The 13,077-nt window shown below is 41.0% G+C and overlaps 1 protein-coding gene across 1 annotated transcript in view; it reads left to right on the top strand.

The window, feature by feature from the left end:
- LOC124796171 (atrial natriuretic peptide receptor 1-like) overlaps positions 1-13,077 on the top strand; it is a 316,630-nt gene that overhangs the window by 80,836 nt on the left and 222,717 nt on the right. Inside the window, exon 3 of the mRNA XM_047260262.1 lies at positions 10,516-10,675. Coding sequence (XP_047116218.1) covers positions 10,516-10,675 — 160 coding nt within the window. The remainder of the gene's footprint in view (positions 1-10,515; positions 10,676-13,077) is intronic.

Raw genomic sequence — 13,077 nt, 5'->3', positions numbered from 1 at the left:
CATAAGTAAAGTTAATGCTAGGGAACAAAATTAGGCGATTATTATAGTAAAATCAGTTTTTTCACGACATAGTTAAATCACTATTTATTGGCATTGTCCTTTTCTTTCATACAATGAAATTAGCACTGGTGAGATGGTTTACAGTTTTACTTTAATAATAATTTGACTCCGAGCCCCCAATAGCAGTAATCTAAAGTTATTTAGTCAATTCGAACAGATCCACTATCCTCTTTGTTCTAACAGTTTTGGCGCTAAATCACAGACCGCCACATGTTCACTCACGATGATGTATACCTTGTAAATTGTACTCACACAAATAATCGTAGCACTTCCAGTTCAACAAATAATATGCTTGCACACTTCCACTATTAAAGAATACTCTTTGTCGAAATAAATCGGCGCGAAAAAGAATTCTCAACGACCACATGGGCCACCCTTGTTATGCAAGTACCAGTCTCTCCTGCTGCTATTCTTTTTTCCCTTGCGATGAGGCGGTAAATAAAGAAGGAAGTGCAGTTGCAGGGAGTTCACATGAAGTGGGGCTTGCCCTCCACCCACCCTCGAAAACGACTGACCCCTGGCCAAGGTGGCTGCTCACTTATATAGGCTCAGACATCAACCTCCTTGTTATGGAAGTACCAATCTCAACAGTTAAGGTTGCAAATTGTGATACATACATCCCTCAACAGATATAACTACACCATTGGAACTGCGCTAAAAAGTACATCTTATCTACTATGTTACATTAATTTCTAGGGTTATTCTAATGCCCGTAAGTCAAGTTTTAGTTTTTGCAAAATTTCGCCACTTAGCGCAAATTTGTTTGTTGACATCTGTGCTGCAAAGTTTTAACATAGAACTGCATGTAGCACCATTTTTAGGCATAATCTATAGCGATCTACAGAGTGCACTGCTCAAAATCTTCATATATATATAATAATTAATTAATTATGGGTGATAAATGTTAATGATAATTTGCAAACAATGAAAACTATTGCAAGTTAAGTGTGTAGTATAACTTAACTAGTTTAAAATATGTGTGATGCCACCCAAAATATTATATAGTGCCGTTGTTTACGTCATGAATTTTATATTGAATTTTATAAACAATTTTCCCTCAAACTTTGTTCATTGCTCTTTATGGGCTTAATTATTTGTGAATCTTAACATATGACTACGGCACTCGATCCGCTATGATGAAACGATTTTAATGAGTGCTCGCTTCTCCCTATAAGTTGGTATTTACTATTTTTATTAATCTTTCAGTATTCGTGATATTAACCGATTTTGAGGTTAGTACGTTTGCGTCTCGTGACTTGAAATAAAGGTCGATCTTTCAAAAGGTGCATATTGCTGACCACAATCCACTGCCACGTCGCTCTTCACCATAAGTTACATAGTTATCATGTAATGCGCGAAAAACCAAACAACGCCCCAAGCTGCGAGCCACGTGGCGACGGAGGCGTCCCAACAACCGTTGGAAATCTCGCGTGGGTGCGGCACGTGCTTCTGCGAATCGCGCGCCGTGTAGCACGCTCGCTCTCCTCAAAGCAATCCTTGCATACTAGAAACATCTATCTAGTAACGGGGGTTTGTACTGTCACACCCTCCCTTGGGGAACATGTTCGGGATAATTTTGGGAATGTGTTCTGAATTTTCAGTAGCCTGACTTCAGAACAGTCCCTACACTGTTTTTCTTTCTGTCTTCATTCTCCATTTCCTATCCTTCCTCTGCTTCCTCTTTGTTTCTTCTTCCTCCCTGTGCACTCCTGAAGGCTGGCCCATTCTTTGGTGTGAATAACAGGTAGTTCCCAGATGCAGATTGACAGGTAGGGTTCACATGTACCCCTTAGTACAGGCCAGGCTCAGGGAGGGGTGATTGCCTGAGGTGTTACTTTTGTAATTTGCCAATTTGTCCCTCTGTCAGGAGTTCGGGAGGTGTCACCTAAGCTGTGAACAATCACCTGAGAGGAGTGATCCCCCCTCTGAGGAGATTTTCTCACAATGAGCGAATCACCATCTCAGTCTTTGTCTAATAAACGTAAATGGAGTGAGGCTAAAGAGTCCAAAAGACTCTCCCAGCTGCACCTCAGTTTGTTGCGGTATCACATGCTGAAGAAGGCCAGTCCTTTGCTTTAGGTAATCCATTCAAAATTCAGAAAGATGTTGATGCCATCACTGGATCTGTGGAATCATGCTCTTGTTTATGTAATGGCACTTTGTATCTGGAGACAAACTGTGATTCTCATGTCCAACAACTACTTACAGCTTCACTCCTCCACAGCTATCCTGTTCATGTTTAGGCCCACCAAGCACTGAATTCTTCGTGTGGTGTTATTTACACTAGGCTCCTCGATGGTCTGAGCGAAGAAGAAATCCAGACTTATCACTCTGATCAGTGTGTCAGCTGCAGTACATAAGGTAATGAAAAAGGTTGATGCAACCTTAGTTCCTATGTGTACTCTTTTTCTCATGTTTTATAGGATAACACTTCCATCAAGTGTCAGAGCAGGCTTTTAAGTCATCACAGTCTGACTGTACATTCTAAATCCAATGCACTACTAACAATGTCAACATTACAACCACACTGGAATGTCTTGTCGAAACACAGCTAAATGTGTTATTGTGGTGGGGATGCTCACAAGAGTGATTGCCTGCCTCCTCCTCCCCACTTACCAACTGCAATGGAAACCATGCAGCTTCATCCTGAGAATGTCCCATGAATCATAATAAGCAGGCCATCCAGGAGATGTGGGTGAAGAAAAGGTGCCTTACCCTGCCGCTTGAATGTTTTTGGGTAGTTGAAAAGCCTGCATTTTACCATCTGACACTTACAGTACTCTTCTTACTTCACCTCACTCAATGAAGGACACAGCCATGCAGACATGTGACCTCAAATTCAGCACCTCAGTTGTAAAATTGTGCAGTGCCACAGTAGCTTCCCTGCCTCCTTCTCCTCTTGCTGTGCAAAAAGACACCACATTTTTTTACACCAGTGGCCAAATCGCATGTTACACAACTGGCAGGCCAGAAGGAATACTCCTGCCAAGACTTTTTACATCCCTGCAGCCAATGAACATCTGAGATTCCCTCTGCTAACCAGAAAGTCTCCAAGAAATCAAACAATGGCAAATGGTCGGCAGCAGCCAAGGTGACACTCCTTCATCTCATCCCTCCTCCCCTTTCCCTACCATGACTCTCATTCAATGGAACACTCATAATATTAGATGCAACAAGGAGGAATTACAGCTGCTCATAGAATCACAGTGTCCACTTATTTCCTGCCTCCAGGAAACTAAATTACATCCTCGCAAGTGCACACTTTTCTTTCTGGTCTGCTTTGACTTCGCCCCAATGACAGCAATCCGTTTCATGGGGTAGTCATGCTGCTAATTCAGGATGACGTTCATAGTCAAACAATCTCCCTGGCTACCCAGCTTCAAGCTGTTGCGGGCCGCTTTTCCTTCCTCTCTTCATCTTTTCCCTTTGCACCGTGTACATCCTTCCATCACTCGATGTCACCAGGGCAGACTTCCTACAGCTTATTGGGCAACTCTATCACCCCTTTCTGCTGCTCGGTGACTTTAATATGCACCGTTGCCTTTGGGGTTCTTCCAGAACCTGTCCAACAGTTGTCCTGTTGGCTGACGTTCTCAATCCACTGAAACTCATCTGCCTTAACATGGGAGCACCCACATTCCTTTCAGACTCCACACACACACACACCTATTCCCATTTGGACCTCTCCTTCTGCACTGCCCACCTTGCCTGTTATCTCGAATTGTCCATTCTTACTACACATACTGGAGCAACCATTTACCGTGTGCTGTTCATTTATTGTCTCCTATGGCACCTACATGCACGGCTTTACTCGTCCCTGGTGACCTTCAAAGAACATTTCCCCAGTTGTGGTGACCAATTAGAATATCTTCCAAACGTTATCCTTACCACCGCAGAGCTTTCCATTCCTCACACTTCATCTTTACCGCAACATTTCTCAGTCCCTTGGTATACGGACGTGTGCCGTAATCCAATTCACGTTTGGTGATGTACCCTCCATGTTTATAACCATCACATTACGATGGAAAACTGTATTCATTATAAGCAGTTGCATGCACAATGCAGTTGCATTCTTTGGGACAGCAAAAAAGTAGCTGGATTTCATATTATAGTTCTTTTAAGAGTTCCACTCCCTCCTCCATCATGTGGGTGACCCTCTGGCAGCTCTCTGGGTCCAGGTTCATTCCCCAATGGCCTGACCATAGTAGATGTCATTGTGGACCACATTGTTATCTGCAACACCTTAGGCCACTATTTTGCAGAGATTTCAAGTTCTACTCGCTATCACACTGCCTTCCTCTATCAGACACTAAAGTGAGCGTCATTTATGTTGGCGGCCGAGTTTAGGTTCGTTCTGCGCATCTGACGTCACAAAACACAGTCAGCCAATGAACAGAGAACGACGTTGCCAGATCTCGACTGCAGTGCAGAGCATGGACGAGTGTCTTCAGTTTTAGAAACGTTCAGTCATAAATAAAGTAATAGAACAAAAGCAATGTCTTGATAGCAGACTTTCTTTTATACTGCTTTTTCGCAATAAAGAACAACGGTAATTGTTTATTTCCTATTGTACTTCGACGAAGCGTAAGTAATTCATAGTTATACCAGCTGTTTTTGTCAGTATTTTGCATGACGTGTTAAACAGTCCTCATAGCATGTTGTAGGTGGACGAGTCGTGATAGTGTAACGGTTAAGGTGGTGGGCTTCTATGTGAAAGGTTCTGAGTTCAAACCTTGTATGGTGCATAATATTTTCATTACTTAAAAACAATATCGAAGTGTCTTACTTCACAAATTATATTCGTTTGAATGCAATTTTTTGAAATTTCTAGTGCTTTGTCTCTTCATTAACCCTTTCGCTGCTGCAGACACGTGCTCCCCGTATTCCGCGCTGTGGGCGATTTTGTCATCACTGCACTGCTCGCCTGTGGAGACACATGGTGTTCCCACTGCCTTGACACGCTTATCATTCGATTTCACAAAAACTATTTGGCCCAAAAATTTGATTTTTACACGTCTCCTTGACTGATACCTTCCCCCCATAAATGACTTAATTTTGTTTCGATGTTCAACGCAGTTATTATGCAGCATTAAATGTAGTAAACCGTTGCACGAAATTTTGAAGAGTTTGCAGAGGTAGAAGTCCATAGCGTATACTTTCCGTATGGTCGATTTTAGGTGCCACAATGTTGAGAATGAAATGTGGACAAGATACCTAAATTTCATATAAAATTTACTGTATAACAATATCTCATTTAATCTAAGTACCACATAGGTGTCGTAGGTAATATTGAGAAATATTCCGTCTTTCGCGACTGTAATAAAAGTTTTATTTACACCGGACGCGTTTGGATTTATTTTAAAGCACTTCAATCAATGAAAGGTTTGGGACATACACAATGGTACTCATGTTCTCTTTCTTGTTTTTGTTCCACAGTCGCAGTTATACGAATGGTACTGAAATATATTCCTCTTCTGCAACTGTAATAAGCGACTTATTTAGACCAGACGCGTTTTTATCTTTTGAAGCATCTTCAGTGAACAGTATTTTGTCTCCTCCATTGCCAAGTCACCTTTCGTAGTTTTGTGCTGCGGTAACACAATATTCAACGTTTGTGTTGGCTGATCAGTGTTTTAGCAAATAAATTATGTTTGTTGTGCCACACACAAAAACTATATTTGGCATAGCTCAGAGCACCTCACTGATAGACGGTATATTCAAGTCCTAATGTTTTTGTAAGTCCACAGTTTTGTTTAACGTATTTTGTCTACTTCCTTTTGATTGATTGAAGTGCTTTAAAATAAAGCCAAACGTGCTCAGTGTAAATAAAACTTTTGTTACAGTCGCGAAAGACAGAATATTTCTCAATATTACATACGACACCTATGTGGTACTTAAATTAAATGAGATATTGTTATACAGTAAATTTTATATGAAATTTAGGTATCTTGTCCACATTTCATTCTCAACATTGTGGCAACTAAAATCGACCATACGGAAAGTATACTCTATGGACTTTTACCTCTGCAAACTCTTCAAAATTTCGTGCAATGGTTTACTATATTTAATGCTGCATAATAACTGCGTTGAACATCGAAACAAAATTAAGTCATTTATGGGGGGAAGATATCAGTCAAGAAGATGTGTAAAAATCTAATTTTTGGGCCAAATAATTTTTGTGGAATCGAATGGTAAGAGTGTCAAAGCAGTCGGAACACCATGTGTCTGCACAGGCGAGCAGTGCAGTGACAAAATCGCGCACAGTGCGGAATGCAGGGAGCACATCTTTGTAGCAGCGAAAGGGTTAATGCGGCCATGGTGGCTTTACTTTATGAACTGCGCGCTTCCCCCTAAACGTAAGCTTGCGAACTATGCTATACTATGGCGCTGCTTCTATTGGCGCGTGTGTCGTGTGCAACTGGCAATGCAGCGCATGCGCGAGCCGCCAAGATAAAAGAATTGAACTATAGTGGAGGAGGCTCGGGTGACATCCTTCTCCTCCTCAAATCATGAGTGCTACAATGCTGCCTTTACTGTAAGGGAGCTAGATCATGCTTTCAATTTACCTGATCTTCCACCCCAAGGCTGGACTATGTTCACATTCAGAAGTTGCAGCACCTTTCTCTTATGTGGAAGCATTTTCTCTTTTGTATGTAAAATTGCATCTCGACAGATGGCATGTTTCCCAGGTGCTGACATGAAGCCACTGTCATACCCATACCTATACCCTGTAAGGACAAACACCTTCCTTCTAGCTACTGCCCCATTTCTCTCAACAACTGTGTTTGCAAGGTGATGGAACATATGAATCGTGCCTGGCTGGTATGGTGGCTCGAGTCTCACAATTCACTAACCACTGCAGAATGTGGATTCTCAGTGCACCGTTCTGCAGTTGACCCTCTCCTTACCCTGTCAACTCATGTCATGAGTAGTTTTCTCTGGAAATACCAGACTGTGGCTGTGTTTTTGATTTGGAGAAAGCCTATGAAGCCTATGACACCTGCTGGACAACTGGTATCCGCCGTACTCTCTACAAATGGAGCTTTTGAGGCTGCCTGGCCCGTTTCCTTCAGGAATTTTTAAAAGACAGAGTTTTTAAGGTGCATGTGGGCTCTGCCTTGTTGGACATCTTTATCCAGTTGAACAGGGTATCTCAGGGCTCCATCCTGAGAGTTGCCATTTTTGCTATAGCCATTAACCCTATTATGGCATCTCTGGCCCCATTTTTGTTGACGATTTTGCCCTCTAGTGCAGTTCTTTCCTTGAGTGGCATCTTCAGCAATGTCTCGATCATCTTTACTCATGGGTCCTCGGAAACTGCTTTTGCTTTTCCACTGACAAAGCTGTTTGTGTGAATTTCTGGTGGCACAATAAGTTTCTTCCACTATCTTTACATCTTGAGACTGTTCCTCTTCTGTTCACTGAATCTATGAAATTCCTGGGGATCATGCTTGATAGGAAACTTTCTTGGTCCTCCCATGTGTCTTACCTGGCCACCCACTGTAGTGTTTCAAGAATTTCTGCACAAATTCTAGAAACACTCAGCCTTCCACTGTCTGAAACACACAATATTTTAGATGTGAGTGGGAAAAAGAACCCATCTACTGTGTGTCACCTGTCTGTGTGTGCAGGTCCAAAGTTTATCATGAGAAGACAGTAGACACGGCAGTAGAACGGCACTGACAAGTACTTGTCGGTTGGTCCATGGAAGTCATAATGAAAACACGCGGCACCACCAAGGAACTTCTGTGTCATTCTGTGCTGGTTTGTAATTGTGACTATTGTTGGTGACGAAAGAACAATTAAGATTCTGAATTATGAAAAAACTCTTATCTCGGACTTGCTGGAGGCAAGACATATTTTATGATATGGTTGTAGTAGAGACATGGTTGCTAAACCAACTCTTTTCTAAATGGACTTAAATCTGTTTGTAATGTGAGACGATACGAGTTACTTATGAGAAGTTAAATGTTTATGTGTGAAGTGTGAATTCTGTTTTTATGAAGCTCAAATATACCAATAGTCACCGAAAAGTATTCTTCGAGTACCAAATTATTTTGCAAGTGGTGAGAGAGTCTTTAAGGTTCTTGTAACTAGCATCATTCTTCAGAGAAGTAATTTATAGAGACTCCAATAGGGGGCTATCCAGAGAAGAAGATTGGCTGTATACACCAAGTAAGTCAACTTGTATAAGATAAGTGGGAAGATGGCAATCCAACTTCACATATTCTTGTCATCAAAAAACATTAGAACATGGCGACTGGTGTGAAAGGACTGCAGCAAAAAGGAATTTTGAGACAAAACCGAGAGAATAAGCAATCAAATGTTGCCATAGCAACCGAGCGTAACAAGACAAAAGAACCATTTCACTGAATTGGATTTTTCCTAAATATCCTATGGAGAAAATTTGTAAATGTAAACAAGGGAGAAGTAGTGAAAAAGCCACAATGAGAAAAACTGGAGAGAAGATCTCAACGTATTAGGATAAGAAGAGATACGCCTAGAATGATACAACTAAGAAGATCTGGTGTGGGTAGTATACAGTTCTCACACATCATGGGTACGCAGACGTAGAAACCAGCATCCAACGCTGCCGGTACCAGTTGCTGTTCATCGGTGCTGACCTGCTTTGACTTCCGCTCACTGACGCCTATGAGGAAACCAACAACCGGCGGCTGCAGTCCTCCTACCTCAGCCTGCCAGTTCTTCCATTCCTTATGATGATCTCCTTGTTGGTGTCTGTCTGCAGATGGTGTCACTTGCATCACCATTGGTCTTCACTTCATGGGAACAACCTCTGGGGAATTAAACCTCTACCATTAGCTTGGCCGTCTTTGTCTCAGTCCTCTCTCAATGGTGAGATCATTTCAGCTAGGTTGCATATGGGGCACTGTCATTTTAGCCATCCCCATTTGTTAAGTGGTGATCCCCACCACTTTGTGCTCAGTGTTATCAATTTTAACAAATTGCTATTTCCTCCCTGAATGCCCTTTTTTTTAATCACATAACTTCTAATGTATGTTTGTCGTCTGAGTTATTAACCACCTTAGTGAATAACACATGTGCTGTCGCCTCCATTTTACTTTTTATCTGTTGTAGCACTACAGTGAACAACATTTAATGTTTAGTTTGGCACCTTCGCTCTCTCTCTACAGCATTTTTTATTGACCTTTCTCCAAGAGGAAGTCCTTGCTCTTAGCTCTCTTTCCTGCCACTGACTGGTCTTAACATGTAGTCATTTCTAACTCCTGTTTTGTTTTAGTGTTCTAAGGTTCTGATATGGGCACATATGACCTTAGCTGTTTTTGTACCCTAAAACAAAACAAATAAACATTCTTGATATACATCTTGTATTTCAAACTTTCTACTCAACTTAGAATTGGATAGTAATGGTCACCTCAAAGTGACTTCAGTAGGCTATCAACATTCTACAGCATAAAAAAGGCAACCAGAAGAATTGAGCAAATTACACAGATATATCTTATCTGTTTAATGATTTTAAAACATATGAGCCCATTGTGACAAATATATTAAGAATAAATTGAAGAATAACTTTTATTTTTGGTGAGTTAGATGTGTTAGTCTGTTGTGATGGATTATATTCAGGACATATGGAGAAAAAGTGCTTAGGCAAACAATGTTTACTGAACAAAATTAACTTCTGTAAAAACAAATCAAAATTGTTTATTAATCCACGAACCAAACACAATGCTTCTCAGAGGTATGTTCAACTAAGCCACAATAAAAGTATGAAATAATTTCTGGTTCAGTTGAATAAAGTACAAGCATTACATACTGTCGAGCATGCATTTAGTAATAAGAGTTCCATTAAGCCAAAAACTGGTGATAACCAAAAGTTCCTAATTCTTAGCACTAATTCACCCAGGAAACATTTGTAGCAGTCAGAGACCACAGGTACAGGTGAGTTACATAGCAGCACCAGAGTACTGTATCCTTGCACATTGTATCTTGAATACACATCAGCTCAACACTGGTTAAACCTTCAAATCTCTTTAAGGAATTTACAATAGAAATTCTCAAGGAATTTACTCCATGAACTGGGGTATAATACACATCACATATGTTATCACAGAGTCAGATAATCTTCCTATGATTTTCATGGGTTAATATTATTCAGCATATTAAAGTTGTGGTGTTTCTTTATTTTGATACTTTTGTGGTTCATTCCTTGATACAACATCTCTGTTCAAAATTCAAAATTTTCTTTCAGTTTCATGCAACTTATGTAAATGTACCAGTTTTATCATAATGACACCATGTTTGAGAGAAACTGAGGGAATGTAGTTACGTTAATCTCTTGGTTGGAACAGAGCATTTCTGGATCAACGTTGATTCCATAATGATTTTTTCATTTTAAATTTTTTATTTCAAATTTTTTATTTCAACTATCATTCAAATTATATATGTAATATAATAAATATAATTTCATTTCAGGGTATGGCATATTTACACAGTTGTGAGCTTGGGGTACATGGTAAACTTCGTTCAGGAAACTGCCTCATTGATGGACGATTTGTGTTAAAGATAACAGACTTTGGATTACGCTCCCTAACTACTCCAGCAGAAGTAATAAAGGATCATAATTATTTCACTAGTAAGTTTCCTATCTTCTTCAAACCATATCATTATTTTAGGAGCATGAATGGCAGTAAGTGTTCTGAAAGTTTTATTTTATTAAAGAACAATTTTTTTATTTGTTTCATGTATCCATCCATATTTTGTCAAGAAATAAAGCACTACAATTTTTGTTTTAAAATTTCAAGTATAATATGTTTAGCAGTTCAAGAAAAGTGCTTTAAAATGAAATACTCACAAAGTGTAGGAGGGTGGTGTCATACAGCTTCAATTTTTGACTGTGGAAAAATAAAGTTATCTAATTATTTTTTTGTTCCCATTTTTTTTTTTGTTTGTTTGTTTGTTTGTTTCTTTGCAGGTATACATCTGCAGTTAGGGATATACAGTACACTGAAGTCCCCAGACCAAATACTGTAGCATGGCACTAGGTCATTCACAACAAAATAACACAGTCCATTGATAAAGTGGAGTATCTTCTGCGATAATTTAGTTTTGACATCAGTGGAAATGTTGCAGGTGTGTCAGGCCAATCCAAATGGCTACAAATTTTGGAGTTCCTTCATGGTGAGAGGAATTTGGGTGATGAGTAAGGGGGGGACGGGGGGGGGGGGGGGGGGGGGAGTGTAGGTGTAGATGAGTAGATGAGATGCTGTCCTCGAGGGCTGAGCTAAGTCCATAAAGTTTATGCCCCAGTGTTGTGACGCACCATCCAAATTTGGATGAAACATGACTAGAACATGGTTGACAACAGCATATTCCTAATGGTGGCGTCACTGGTTGTATTAGTCAATGTCCTAATGATTGTAACATTGATGACACTGACTTATCAACAGCTGGGAAGGTCGTCATGTCATGTGCCCCAATGATGATTGAATTTGCTATTTGTAATTCTCACATTACCCCCACCAAACTGTCGTACAAGTGACCCTAGTATTTCATGCATAATTTTCTGCATTAAAATTGCTGCTAATGAAGTTGCACATAGCAGCAGCAAAACCACAACATTAGTTGGCTCAAGGGTGTTGAAGGATGGTGTGTAAGTGGCCATATGAAGCTTGCTAACATCCAGTCTTAGTGGTTTCAATAGCAACAGCTGTATTTTACATTATTCACGCCTATCCATGCCAGACAGTATTTGTATCGATCATGAAACTGTTGGTGTGTAGAAGGGTTGTATTTCTGCCTCTTTTATTTGACTCAAACAGAATTGGTGATGTCAGTTCTTCCCAGAGCAGCTGGCTGTACTACCAGTGAAGCTTTGTTTGTACATGAAGCAGTCATGTGCAATAGGTATAGTTATGACATTGGTTGCAGATGATGAGTATGCCTATTCCTCTTCAGTGCTACCATGGGTGGTTGGAGACAACAATTCTGAGTGTTTCTGTATTGGGAAGTCTTAGCACACTGCCCAACTCTTTGAGACCCACACCAAATATGGTTAACAGGGGAAGTTGAACATATACAAACCAGAGCAGCATAAATAATCATAGGTTTGAGTAACAAAAATGCTGCAAAAACTGAACTGGAATACATCTGAACAGAGACAAAAACAATCTCATGAAAGCTGACTTTCAAAGTTTCATGAACCAGCTTTAACTTATCAATCTAGGAATATACTACATACCCTAATGTATCGCTCTGTAGTGTTTTAACTATTAGTGCACAAGACTGATCCAATAACCCAGATATGGCATTATTCATGAAGCACTCAACTGCAACTGAAAACAGACTCCTATGAATCCACACTTAACATGATGCAGTACACTGCAGTGAACTGCATACCAGAAAGACACACAAGAGGGTCCAGTTAGCACTGCTTCATGTGTAAGTCACAGATGGATGGTGCAGTGGAGACCTCACTGTGTGCATGCCTCCCACAGTAGGCCTCCAGCGGCCAGCCCATGCAGATACAGTTGGCAGCTGATACAAACACACCAGCGCGGTGACAACACACTTGGTGCACACACACTAGTTGCAAGATATAACACACTTCTCATTCATGTGAAGTGGATGCCCAGGCAATGGAGGAGACACTTGCAGTCTTCCAAGAGGCAGCAGCCGGTGCCGATGGGGGGGGGGGGGGGGGGGGCAGTAAGATGAGCTTTGCAGGCACCAGAACATAGGGTCGAAACACGCAGGCATGTGAGTTTGCCTGAGGGCAGTGGGCCTGCACAGTGCCTGACGACAGCACCAGAAAGAAGGGTGCCATCACCATCTCAACATCATAATCAGCCGGTAGGTCTCAGTATGGGGGTGGCAGGGCCAGACCCAGTGGCAATGATGGTTGGTGTAATGATGAAGAGGGGGCCAGTGTAAGCAAGTCAAGTGGAACAGCACATCATAACAATGTACCCAAGGCCAGAGACAGACTGACAGTCAGCGCTGGAAACTGGGGCCACTGAATGCTGCTCATACTGAAGG

This window comes from Schistocerca piceifrons, chromosome 4 (assembly GCF_021461385.2).
Source record: "Schistocerca piceifrons isolate TAMUIC-IGC-003096 chromosome 4, iqSchPice1.1, whole genome shotgun sequence".
NCBI classification, from domain to species: Eukaryota; Metazoa; Arthropoda; class Insecta; order Orthoptera; family Acrididae; genus Schistocerca; species Schistocerca piceifrons.
Note: the sequence above shows the minus strand (reverse complement) of the source record. Positions and strands in the feature narration are given on the sequence as shown.